Genomic DNA, 11,546 nt, shown 5'->3' with positions numbered 1-11,546 from the left:
TGGCACATAGGTTCAATTTATAGTGCATTGCATTGATGCATTCTTTTGATAATTTTTGTTGATTGAAAATATGATTATTTTGATAAATAATTTGAAATGTTATGATTTAAGTATATTTTTTTTAAACTTAATTTTTTTTTTCGGTAGATTAAATTAGAAAATATTTTTAGCATTTAAATAAAAAAAACGTTGAAATTGAATTGGTTGTTTCCATTTCCAATACAAAATTCTTAAATTAAGAATAAATTGCACCCTACCCTGAGACTGAAACTGATAACAGTAGTAGCACCTATAATATTCTCGATTTTAGATTTTCTTGCTAAGCTCAATCTAAATCACCATTACCATATCACCACCACCGTCATCATCAGGTTCCGCCTCTCTCTCTCTCTCTCTCTCTCCATTTACGTCTCTTTTCGACTTTTTCACGTAACTCTATTCCTTAATCTCTTTTAATGCATCAAATTTCCACTATATGAATGCACTGCTGATCTTAATTTATTCTATTATTTCTATATAATCTGTTTCTTTTTCTGATTCTAGATGTATTTATTCTTCTCAACATTGCATGCGGTTGGTTGATAATGATGCTCATTGTTTCTTTGAAATCGCAGAAATTGCATTAGGTTGTGAAGTTTGAATTATGGCTGATGTTAATGTTGTTGATCCTTTTCCCAAGCTGGAAAATGTGTATAGAGCGTCTGGTTCCAAATTCAATCAGTCGAGTCGCAATGTAACCGTCGCTGATTTGAAATCGGGAAAAATTGGTGACTCTAAGGTGATTTCAGTTTCAATACCTCGGTGTTCTCCAAATTCTAGTTCAAATGCATGGAGCAAACCGATTTGGATTCCGAAGATATCAAACAAGGGTAATAGTAACACTAACCTGCAAGTGAAAAGTGATTCTCCAAAGACTGGTCTTGATGGAAATGAAAATGGAGTTTTGAATGACGGAAAGTTACCTAATTGCGTTGAAGTTGATGCAGTTCCATCCAAGGATTGTAAGGATGGTGAATGCAATGATGAAGGAATACCAAAATCACATTCTGAAAACAATGATGATGCAATTGTTGATAGTGAATCTGATATTGTGTTTGATAGTGATGATGATGATCTTTCTTTAGATGACACTGATTCAGACACCGGAGAGAAAAGCCATGAAGGTTCCAAGAAGAGCAAGTGGTTCTGGAAATTCTTTGATGATTTGAATAAACTGACAGTAGATGAGATCAAATCACAGGCATTACGATGGCACTGCCCAGCATGCAAAGATGGTATTGGGGCTATTGATTGGTATCATGGGTTGCAGCCCCTTCTAAATCATGCTAAGACAGTTAAAGTTAGGAGGGCGAGATTGCATCGAGCGTTCGCTGAAACTTTGGAGGAAGAGTGCTTCAGGAGAGGAGTTCCATTGATGATGGTTGGTGAAGCATATGGACTATGGGAGGGTCTTGATAAGAAAGTCAAGGATCATGAAATTGTTTGGCCCCCAATGGTTCTCATCATGAACACAAAATATGAGCAGGATGAAAGCAACAAGGTACAATATATTTTCTTGTTTCTAATTTGTTAATGTGTATAATTTTCCTAGAAGAGTCTTTTAGTCCTTCGTTATTTTCTTCAAATTTTTCTTACATGAAGTTCTTCTGTGATTTAAACTTGCTGAGTGAATTGCAGTGGACCGGAATGGGGAACCAAGAACTTCTTGATTGTTTCAGTGATTATGCTGCATTGAAGGCTCGACATTCATATGGTCCACACGGGCACCGAGGGATGAGTGTTTTGATTTTCGAAGCATCCACAGCAGGTTACTTAGAGTCTGTGCGGCTCCACAAGCATTTCAGAGAGCAAGGAAGAGACAAGGAAGCTTGGAGTCGTTGTAAAAACCTATTTGTTCCAGGGGGGAAACGCCAACTTTATGGTTACTTGGCTTCTAAAGAAGATTTGGATGTTTTCAACAGGCACTCTAGAGGTCTTTTTTCCACACCTTAATTATCCGTTTTTATTCTATGTCCAGTTGTTCATCTTGTTTGGAAAGATTTAGAGGTTGAAATCATTTATGATGAACTTGATGACAGGACTCAATTTCTTAACTGTTTTGGTAGTTTAAGAATTCTTCGATGTCATACTTTGTTTTTCTCGAATACACTCTATTAGGTGTTATTGTTTGTTTTTGGAAATTGTTTTTCTGTCTTAGTTTCTATGTAATATTTGGAATAAATGTTGATGTCTTGCTGATATATGATATATCTATAATTGTTTAGGAAAGTCAAAATTGAAGTTTGAAATGAGATCATATCAAGAGATGGTTGAGAGCAAGATAAAGCACATCAATGAAGATGGTCAACAACTGGGGGTTTTTAAGGACATGATAGCTAAAGAACAACTCAAATCGAAAGTCTTTGCAGACACTTTATGTAAAGTAACTGACAAGTTACGCAAAACAACTGAAGAAAACCATGTTGTTAGAGAACGTACAAAAGAACATCATCAGCAAAACAAGGAGGAGGTAATTTTATGAAAATAAAAGTAGATCAATATTATTCGTTTGATCCACATTGGTTTGTCTTTGAAGATGTTTGATTTGTCGGTTATGAAAGTACTTTTCTGAATAAATTGCAAAATACACTGCTATGAGTGATCTCATCATTTTATAAATTCTTTTTTAGATGGATGCACAAGAAGCTTTTTTCCTTGATCAAATGCAAATCATTCATCAAGCAATAGCTGCAAAGGAAGATGACTTTGCAAAATCGCAGCAGGCAAAACGAGAAGTGATGATATCGGTCAATGGAGATTATTCTGCAAAAGAGGGCGGCAATAATATGTAATATTCTTACATTTCCTTATCGTGCACTAATTGAAACTTGTTTCAAATTTATGATCCACATGATTGTTCGTTTATTGCCTGTTAGCTTTCTTTTTGTCACTTTTGGAATTCTTAACTCAATCTTCTTTCAACAGAATGGAGAATATTTCTAGTTTCATGAAGTCCCAAGATAAAGACATGGGGCAATTCGAGGCAGAGAGAGACAATATCTTAAAAATGCATGAAGAAAAACAGTTGGCTCTGAAGAAGAAGCAGTGGCAAGAGCAGGTTGAACTTGCAAAGGAATTGGAAAATGAACTCACTCTGCTCATGAAAAACCATGCTTTAAACCAGTCTCAAGAAGAAAGCTGTCAAAAGTAAATGATAAAACAAGCACAGAATTGGTAAATTTTTGCTGAGTTTAGTTTAAAAGTTGAGAAGTGTGAGTTGGTGAAGGCCATCACCAAAGTTTTGATCCCATTTTGACTAGTTGCAGTAATTTTTTTCTTTTGTTGCAATTTTTACTTTGAATGTACCATTCATCTTTTAAGATTTATCGGTTGTAATGCAAAAATTAATATTGTTTCTCATTCTTAACTCCCACATTGGTAACAACGGTAAGGTAAGAGGAATAATAGTCAATATCAGGTAGGATTTGTTTATCTATAACCCTTAACTATATGAATTATCAAAATATAACAGGTTTATCAATTTTGTCATATAATTCTAACAAAAATATATCACATGAACAACTTACAAAATACAATAAGATTTATGTTCGCATGTTTCTATGATGGGATTAGAAAATATTAAGGTCTTTTCACTCAACCTAACAATTGTTCTAAGAAAAAATACAAACTATTACAAAATGTGCATTAAACAAAATATTAGTATGTAGTTAATGAATTTGGTATAAACATATGTACTTAAAATTTGAATAATTATAATTTATATTTTATGAGTAAAGCTCTATAGATTGTAAAAGAATATTGAGATATACATTATTTGTTGTATTGTAAAAGTTATGTGTTCAACTAAAACCAACATCTTTAAACCAGGGTTATTTGTTGTATTGTATTAGTTATCGTCTTCGACTAAAACTAACATCTTTAAATCAGGGGTGGTCCAAGAGTTAGGGGACCAGGCTCTTATTTTTGGCCTAAAAGAATAGTCTTATCATAAAATGTTTAAATGAACTTACACAAGTATTCATCGATTATCTTCTCCCGATCACCGCGGCAGTCAAGTTCCACCTGTTTCCGAGAACTCATGATGGCAAACACTTTCAAGACTTTAACAACCTTCCTCTTTGTAACGGTCAAATAATCAGGGTTGGAGTTGTTTATAGCCACATGGTCGCCAGCCCAACACAAGGGAAGTGATAGTCACTATCTTCCCTGATATCACTATGGAGGGGTTATATCACTATTTCCTAGAAAAAATGTGGGAAAATGGGGTCACTATCACTAGAAGAATAAAAAATTACTTTAATAACTTCGAAACATCCATATTTCAAAAAACTTGTTGTCAATTGTCTAGTTTGGTTGCCTAGCGTTTTTTCATACAACACTACCACATATCTATATGGTTCGTAGAAGAAGTGGGCTTAACTACATTACTCTTCTCGTCTAAATTCCTAATAATTTTCATTTATGGAAAAGGAAAAGTACAACGGGAAAATTTTAAAACTTGTGCTTAAGATGACGAAGGATGGAAGATAGAGGAAACCTTGGAAAAACTTTAGATGAAACTTGCAATTAAGAGGTACAGAAAAGATGTAGAAATCGTGAATATGAAAAGATTTAGAATCCAACGATTATAAAACCAATTACCTAGGTCTCATAGGTTATCATTGCCCTAATATAAGTATGCGCCAATGGTTGGATAATAGAGACATCTACGACTCAATATTTACGCATGCATATAATCAATGACTCACAATAATTGCGCCCCCCCCCCCCCCCCCCCCCCCCCCCCCCCAAGAAAAATCTAGCATGCCTAAGCAACAAATGCTAAATGTGACTCCCCAAATCTAGCATGCCTAAGCAACAAATGCTAAATGTGACTCCCCAAGTAACACTTCAAGGACTCGCCCTAAGCAACGCTTGAGGAAATCTCCCCTAAGCAACCCATGAGAGACTCTCCCCTAAGAAACACTTGAGGGATTCACCTTGAGTAACGCCTGGGGAACTCGCCTCTAAGCAACGCTTGAGGAACTCTCCTCAAACAATGCTTGAAAGACTCGTTACCATAAACTTTACAGAAACAATTATACATTTGAATTAATAATTTCACCATTCCCAAACTTCGTTCTTGAGGGGCTGTAGATTGTGATAACTTTAATGGATCTTGAAAGAAACAGCCTAAACAGCCAAGAAGGAACCAAGAAGGCGTCACATTGGGTTGTCCGACTGTAACCTGATTTTCCCGACCCATACTCGCGTTTATTACCTTCTCCATTTCATCCACACGTGGCATACATGCGTTCAGGAGAGAGTCAGTTGGACCATGAAAATAAAGGAGGAAACCATACCCCCTATTTTGGAGGAAAACCCAATCCCCCATACTCCCACGAACTCGTGGGAAAATTAGGAGAAAATCGTTTCTTCCTACTACCCGGCCCAAGAAGCCATGTATTAATACTTCATCTCCAAGGCTTACTAATTTCAAATAATCAGAGCTTAAGCACCCTCTTGCGATTAAACACATGAGCATGGTCATCATTCTCATTGTATTTCAAAAATACAGCCTTAATTATATATCTTTTTTAACATTAGAGCAACACCAAAAATGGTTGCTACTAAACATTGACCACGACTACGACTATCGTTTCCCACCACCAACCACTATCAAGACTATTATCGACCATTGTCTAACACTACTTTGACCACTAATTCAACTAGTAATGACTAACGATCACCTACGAATACCATCAAACATCATTATGACTATTGTCAACTAACATTGACCAACTATAACCAATACAACCATTACTCTAACCCTTGTAGTCACATGTTCGTCAATCCCCACTCTAAACACCTCGAGCTACTCAAATCAATACCATAGCCGCCTATAACCACTATTGTTTTTATAGTAAACTATGATTATATATCTAAATTTTGTTGCATACCCTTTAAAATAGTTTTTTTTCTGTCTTGCGATCCATCCCAAAGAATGATGCTTGCGAGTTTGTGGCGGCTTTATATTAGTAAGAATTAGGAGAAAGAAATTGTTTGACGAGTGATTTTATAGTAAAATCTTATTATTTTATGTCTCGGTTAAATAGAAAACATAAGGATTAGAATATTTTGCTTACGCTTATAAACAAATAAAATAATAAACTACGATAGATGGGAATCGGAGTTTAGACTGACTTATTTTTTACTTCGGTGTTTTGAAAATCTGAGGGAATATATGGTTCTTTTATTTTTTTAAATAATAAAAAATAGTGCGCCTTAGTTTTATAACTCAATTTTCTATTGTTCGAGGTGAAAGTTTCGTCATAAAAACATTATTTATTATAGTGTAAATGAAGCAAAATGGAATAAAAGAAACTAGAATGAAGTAAGACAAATTCTTCGTTGTCCATATTAGAGGAAAAAATAGTGGTAAATAATAAAATGGAATGAATCGATACTACTTCTGTTATGATCACAATAACAATTATTATGCTTTCATTCAATATATATATATATATATATATATATATATATATATATATATATATATATATATATATATATATATATATATATATATATATATATATATATATCAAGAAATTGGTTACAACGAACGAATCCATAATTCTCGCTATCTAGTGCCAGCTGGATTCTTACAATAACAAAAAGGTGACTCAGCACTAGAAACTTCTTCAGATATCATTACATCCCTTGGGTCTTCGAAACTTTTTTTCCCTCAAGGTAGAGGTTAGCATAAACTTGCAACATTTCCTCCAATAACTCCCATTTGCCATCCTCTCGAAATAAGTTCTCCCATTGTATGAGAACTTATCGAACACCTTTCACTTCTTTCCAATCCAAAACAGCAAGTGGTTTCACCAAAGGCAGGTTGTCGATACTGTTTTGTGCTAAAGGAAACTAGGAATGAGTTGATCCTTGACAAGGTTTAAGTTTTGAGACGTGAAACATCGGGTGAATGCTGTTGAATTGTAATTCTTTGTGTCGAAGAAGGTTGCTTGATAGAGCAAGGAAGTGTAGAAATATTTAGTGTGTTGAGTTGTGTTAGTATGTCGAAGTGTCGAAGCATGTTGCTTCTCACAGGATTTCGACTTATGCCTATTTTAGTAGTGTTACCTATTTTGGGCTTTTATGGTTTTGGGCTTTGGCTTGAGGTCCAAGTTAACCTAGATCTATAAATAGAGGGAGTAACCCTTATTTTTGTAATGAAGTGAATAAAGTATTCATAACATTGTATTCACAGTATTTTGCAGTTGAAAAGTGAATCAGAAGTTTTCCACAGTTTGTGGGGAGAGAGAAACTCTGCAGAATTTTATTACTCTTCTCCTTCATCGTTCTTTACTTTCTTTCTCCATTTTATTCTCTTTTCATTGCTATTATGTGGGTAATAACAATCCTGTTCATCAAGATTGATTGAAATTCTCCATAGGTTTTGGGGAATTTCCAACATCTGGTATCAAGAGTTCCAGTTTAATCGATTTGTGGGAAGAAAATCACCATGGCAACGAATCATCCAAACGAGCATTTTTCAGTAAATCTTCTGATTCTCAAGAACAACAATTATGAGAATTGGTGCAAGCAGATAACGTTTGTGTTCTATTATCAAGATCTTTGGGATCTTATGAAGGAATGAGTAATAATACTTGCAGAAGCCGCGACAAATCAAGAAAAGGTTGCATATAAAGAATTGAAGAAGAAAGATTATAAAGCTCTTTTTATAATCCATTAATCTGTTGATGCAAATAACTTTGAAAAGGTTAGTGATGCAGAGTCAGCGAAAGAAGCTTGGGAAATTCTAGAGAAATTGTTTGGAGGTGCGGAGAAGGTGAAAGAGGTGAGTTTACAAACTCACAAAAGAACGTATGAATTTCTTCAGATGGAAGACAATGAAAGAATAACTGGTTTTTTCACCAAGGTTACGAAACTGGTGAATTAAATCAAGATATGTGGAGAAGTGTTGACATCAAGATCTGTTGTTGGAAAGATCTTGAGGTCGTTGGCTCCAAAGTTCGACCACGTGGTAGTAGCCATAGAAGAGTCGAAAGATTTTTCAAAATTGACAAAGGAAAAGCTTCAAGGGACGCTTGAATGTCATGAACAATGAATTGCTGAAAGAGCTGCAGGAAAGTCGAAGAGTGATATGGCTTTGCAGGCTCCATCAGCAAACGAAAGAAAAGGCAAAGGTAGCTGGAATGGCAACAAAGGCAGAGGAGGTTACAACAATTCGACTGGTCAAAATCAGCAAGAAGGAAACTGGTCGAATCAGAGAAAACCCTGGAACCAAGGCAACCAAATAGGAGGTGTTGCAGGTAGAGGAAAAGATGGTGGTCAAAAGCCAGACAAGAGTCACATTCAATGTTACAATTGTCAAAGGTATGGTCATTATTCTAGTGATTGTCCAGAAAAGTAGAAGAATCAAGAAACTTATGCAAAATTGGCGAAACATGAAGAAGAAGAGACGTTGTTGATGGTTACAACAAGAGAAGAAGAGAGATTCAAGGACCAGTGGTACTTGCACTTAGGATGCTCATCACACATGTATGGAAGAAAATATTGGTCTGTCAACATAAATCCCTCAAGGAAGAACATGGTGAAATTTGCAAATGACAACACTCTAGCAGCTGAAGGTGTTAGTGATGTTCTGATTATGAGGAAAGATGGAAAGAGGTCAGTAATTTCAAATGTATTATACATACCATACATGAAGAGAAATTTGCTCAGCATTGGGCAGTTAGTCAAAAAGAACTACAAGGTGTCGATCGAAGATAGGATGATGAGAGTTCTCGACTCAAATGGAAGGTTGATCTTGAAGGCTCCAATGTCTCAGAATAGAACCTTCAAGATTGAGCTTAATGTGATGGAGCATAAGTGCCTTGCAACAACAACCAGCAAAGATGAATGGATATGGCATTATAGACTTGGTCATCTCAATTTCAAAGACATCAGAGATTTGAAGAGAAGAAATATGGTTTCAGGATTACCAGAAATCGACATTCCAAACGAAGTGTGTGAAGAATGTGTGCAGGTGAAGAAACATAAGAACAACTTCAGTGAGGATGCAGGAAGCAGGTCGAAGGAAATTCTTGAAGTCATATACTATGATGTATATGGTCCTCTCCAGGTGGACTCGATTGGAGGTAACAAATACTTTGGTACATTCATAGATGATTTCAGTCGAAAAATATGGTCTTACCTGATCAAGAAGAAAAGTGAAGTGATCGAGGTATTTGCCAAGTTTAAATCTATGGTCGAAAGATCAAGATTTTGAGGACTGGTGGTGGTGGAGAATATGTGTCGAAAGATTTCTATGCATTATGTGTGAAAGAAGGGATTATGCATGAGGTGGTCCCACCCTACACTCCACAACAGAATGGAGTCGCAGAAAGGAAGAGTAGAACCATTATGAATATGGTTAAAAGTATGTTGAAAGGCAAGCATCTACCCAAAGAATTATGGGGAGAAGTTGTGTCGACTGCGACATATATCCTGAACAGATGTTCGACGAAGAAGCTAGAAGGAATCACACCAGAAGAATGTTGGTCTGGTGTCAAGCCTAGCTTGAGTCATCTGAAGGTGTTTGGATATATAGCACATAGACATGTGCCAGATCAGTTGAGAAGAAAACTTGATAATAAGTCAAATCAGATGATCCTGATAGGATATCATTCAACTAGAGGATACAAGTTGTTTAACCCAGTGAATAAGCAAGTGGTGATCAGTAAGGACGTGATCATAGATGAGTTTAAGGAGTGGGATTGGACTGAGAATGTAAAGAAAGATTCAGTGAGAATCTTTTATGATGAACCAGCTAGTGAAGTCGAAAGACAAGTTCGATAAGAAGAAGCCAAAGGTGAAGTAGGCCCAAGAAGACCTCAAAGAACAAGACACATGCCTGCAAGGTTGCAAGAATGTGTGATTACATCAAATGATGTGGTCGATGAAGAAGGTGAGCTGGTACACTATGCTTTCTATGCATATCTTGAACTCGTCAATGCAGCTGAGGCATTGAAAGATTCGAAGTGGATGAAAGCAACACTTGGTCACTTGTCGAATTTCCCCAAGACAAGAAGGCAATCAATATGAAGTGGGTATACAAGGTGAAGTTGAATCCTAAAGGAGAAGTGACTCGACACAAGGTGAGACTTGTGGCGAAAGGATTTCTTCAGAAAAAAGGAATCAACTTCGATGAAGTTTTTGCACCTGTTGCAAGGATCGAAACAATCAGGTTGGTTGTTGGTCTAGCAAACATGAACAACTGGAAGATGTGTCAAATGGATGTGAAATGTGCATTTCTTAATGGCCCCTTAGAAGAAAAAGTTTATGTTGCACAACCAGCTGGTTTTGTGAAACAAGGCGAAGAACGAAAGGTGTACAAGATGCATAAAGCCTTGTACAGACTTAAATAAGCTCCAAGAGCTTGGAATAAGAAGATAGATGGTTTTCTAAGGGAGAGGGAATTTGTGAAGTGAAAATCTGAACATGGAGTATATGTAAGAAGAAGCAAGAGTGAATTGCTTATACTATGTCTCTATGTCGATGACTTTTTGATAACGGGTAGCTGTAAGAAGGAGATCGAAGACTTCAAAGGTGATCTCAACAAGGAATTCGAAATGTCAGATCTGGGTGACATTTCATATTTCCTCGGTATTGAATTATACAAGAGTGGTAGAGGTTTGATGATACATCAAAGAAGGTATGCAGGTGAAATACTCAAGAGATTTGATATGCAAGATTGCAACCCAACTTCGACTCCATTTGAGTCCTGATTACAACTGTTGAAAGATTCAGATGAAGATGATGTCGACCCAACCCAATATAGAAGACTTATTGGGTCACTTTGATACCTTTGCCACACAAGGCATGACTTAGCATACAGTGTAGGTATGGTGAGTAGATTCATGCAGAAGTCAAAGGTATCACATATAACAACGGAGAAGAGGATACTAAGGTATCTGAAAGGAACTCTCGACTATGGTTTTCTATTTCCTGCAGCCGATGAAGGAAAAGAATGCAAATTAGTGGGATACACCGAATCAAGTTGGTGTAGTGATGTTGAGGATCGAAAATCCACAGCGGGCTATGTGTTTATGCTAGATGGTGCACCAGTTGCTTGGAGTTCGAGAAAGGAACCAGTAGTGGCATTATCATCGTGCGAAGCAGAATAGATAGTTGCTTCTCTTTGTGCATGTCAAGCAACGTGGATGCTGAATTTGGTCGAAGAGATAACAACGAAGAGTCATGGAGCAATTACCATGAAGATTGATAGCATGTCAACTATCAATCTGGAGAAGAATCTGATAGCACATGGTCGAAGCAAGCACATCTAAATGAGGTTCCATTATCTTCAAGAGAAAGTAGCAGATGGGAAGATGAATGTGGAACACTGTAGAACTGAGAATCAGATTACATACATCATGATGAAGGGAGTGCAAGTCGAAGCATTCAGAAGACTAAGAGCTATGATAAATGTAGATAGCTTAGACGCAATGAATTAGGTGATGTATTGACGTGTAATTCCTTGTGTCAAAGCATGTTGC

General features: G+C 36.4%; 1 protein-coding gene across 2 annotated transcripts; it reads left to right on the top strand.

The window, feature by feature from the left end:
* Positions 1-210: 210 nt before the first annotated feature.
* On the top strand, positions 211-3,399 carry LOC127085324 (protein SUPPRESSOR OF GENE SILENCING 3). 2 transcript variants are annotated; one of them, XM_051025847.1, is made up of 6 exons: positions 211-371; positions 615-1,540; positions 1,678-1,972; positions 2,265-2,509; positions 2,670-2,827; positions 2,965-3,399. In XM_051025847.1, exons 2-6 carry the CDS (start codon positions 644-646, stop codon positions 3,188-3,190), a joined length of 1,821 nt encoding a protein of 606 aa, XP_050881804.1. In that variant the 5' UTR covers positions 211-371; positions 615-643; the 3' UTR covers positions 3,191-3,399. The 2 variants fall into 2 exon arrangements, with proteins under 2 accessions (XP_050881804.1, XP_050881812.1); XM_051025855.1 differs by lacking the exon at positions 211-371 and adding an exon at positions 377-429.
* The last annotated feature ends 8,147 nt before the right edge of the window (positions 3,400-11,546 follow it).

This window comes from Lathyrus oleraceus, chromosome 1 (assembly GCF_024323335.1).
Source record: "Lathyrus oleraceus cultivar Zhongwan6 chromosome 1, CAAS_Psat_ZW6_1.0, whole genome shotgun sequence".
Classification (NCBI taxonomy): domain Eukaryota; kingdom Viridiplantae; phylum Streptophyta; class Magnoliopsida; order Fabales; family Fabaceae; genus Lathyrus; species Lathyrus oleraceus.
This window is presented reverse-complemented; position numbering and strand designations above follow the sequence as displayed.

Coding starts and splice junctions, on each gene's coding strand:
- LOC127085324 (XM_051025847.1), top strand. CDS start 644: ATGGCTGATGTTAATGTTGTTGATCCTTTTCCCAAGCTGGAAAATGTG. Junction 1,541..1,677: donor AGCAGGATGAAAGCAACAAG/GTACAATATATT, acceptor AGTGAATTGCAG/TGGACCGGAATGGGGAACCA. Junction 2,828..2,964: donor AAAGAGGGCGGCAATAATAT/GTAATATTCTTA, acceptor TTCTTTCAACAG/AATGGAGAATATTTCTAGTT.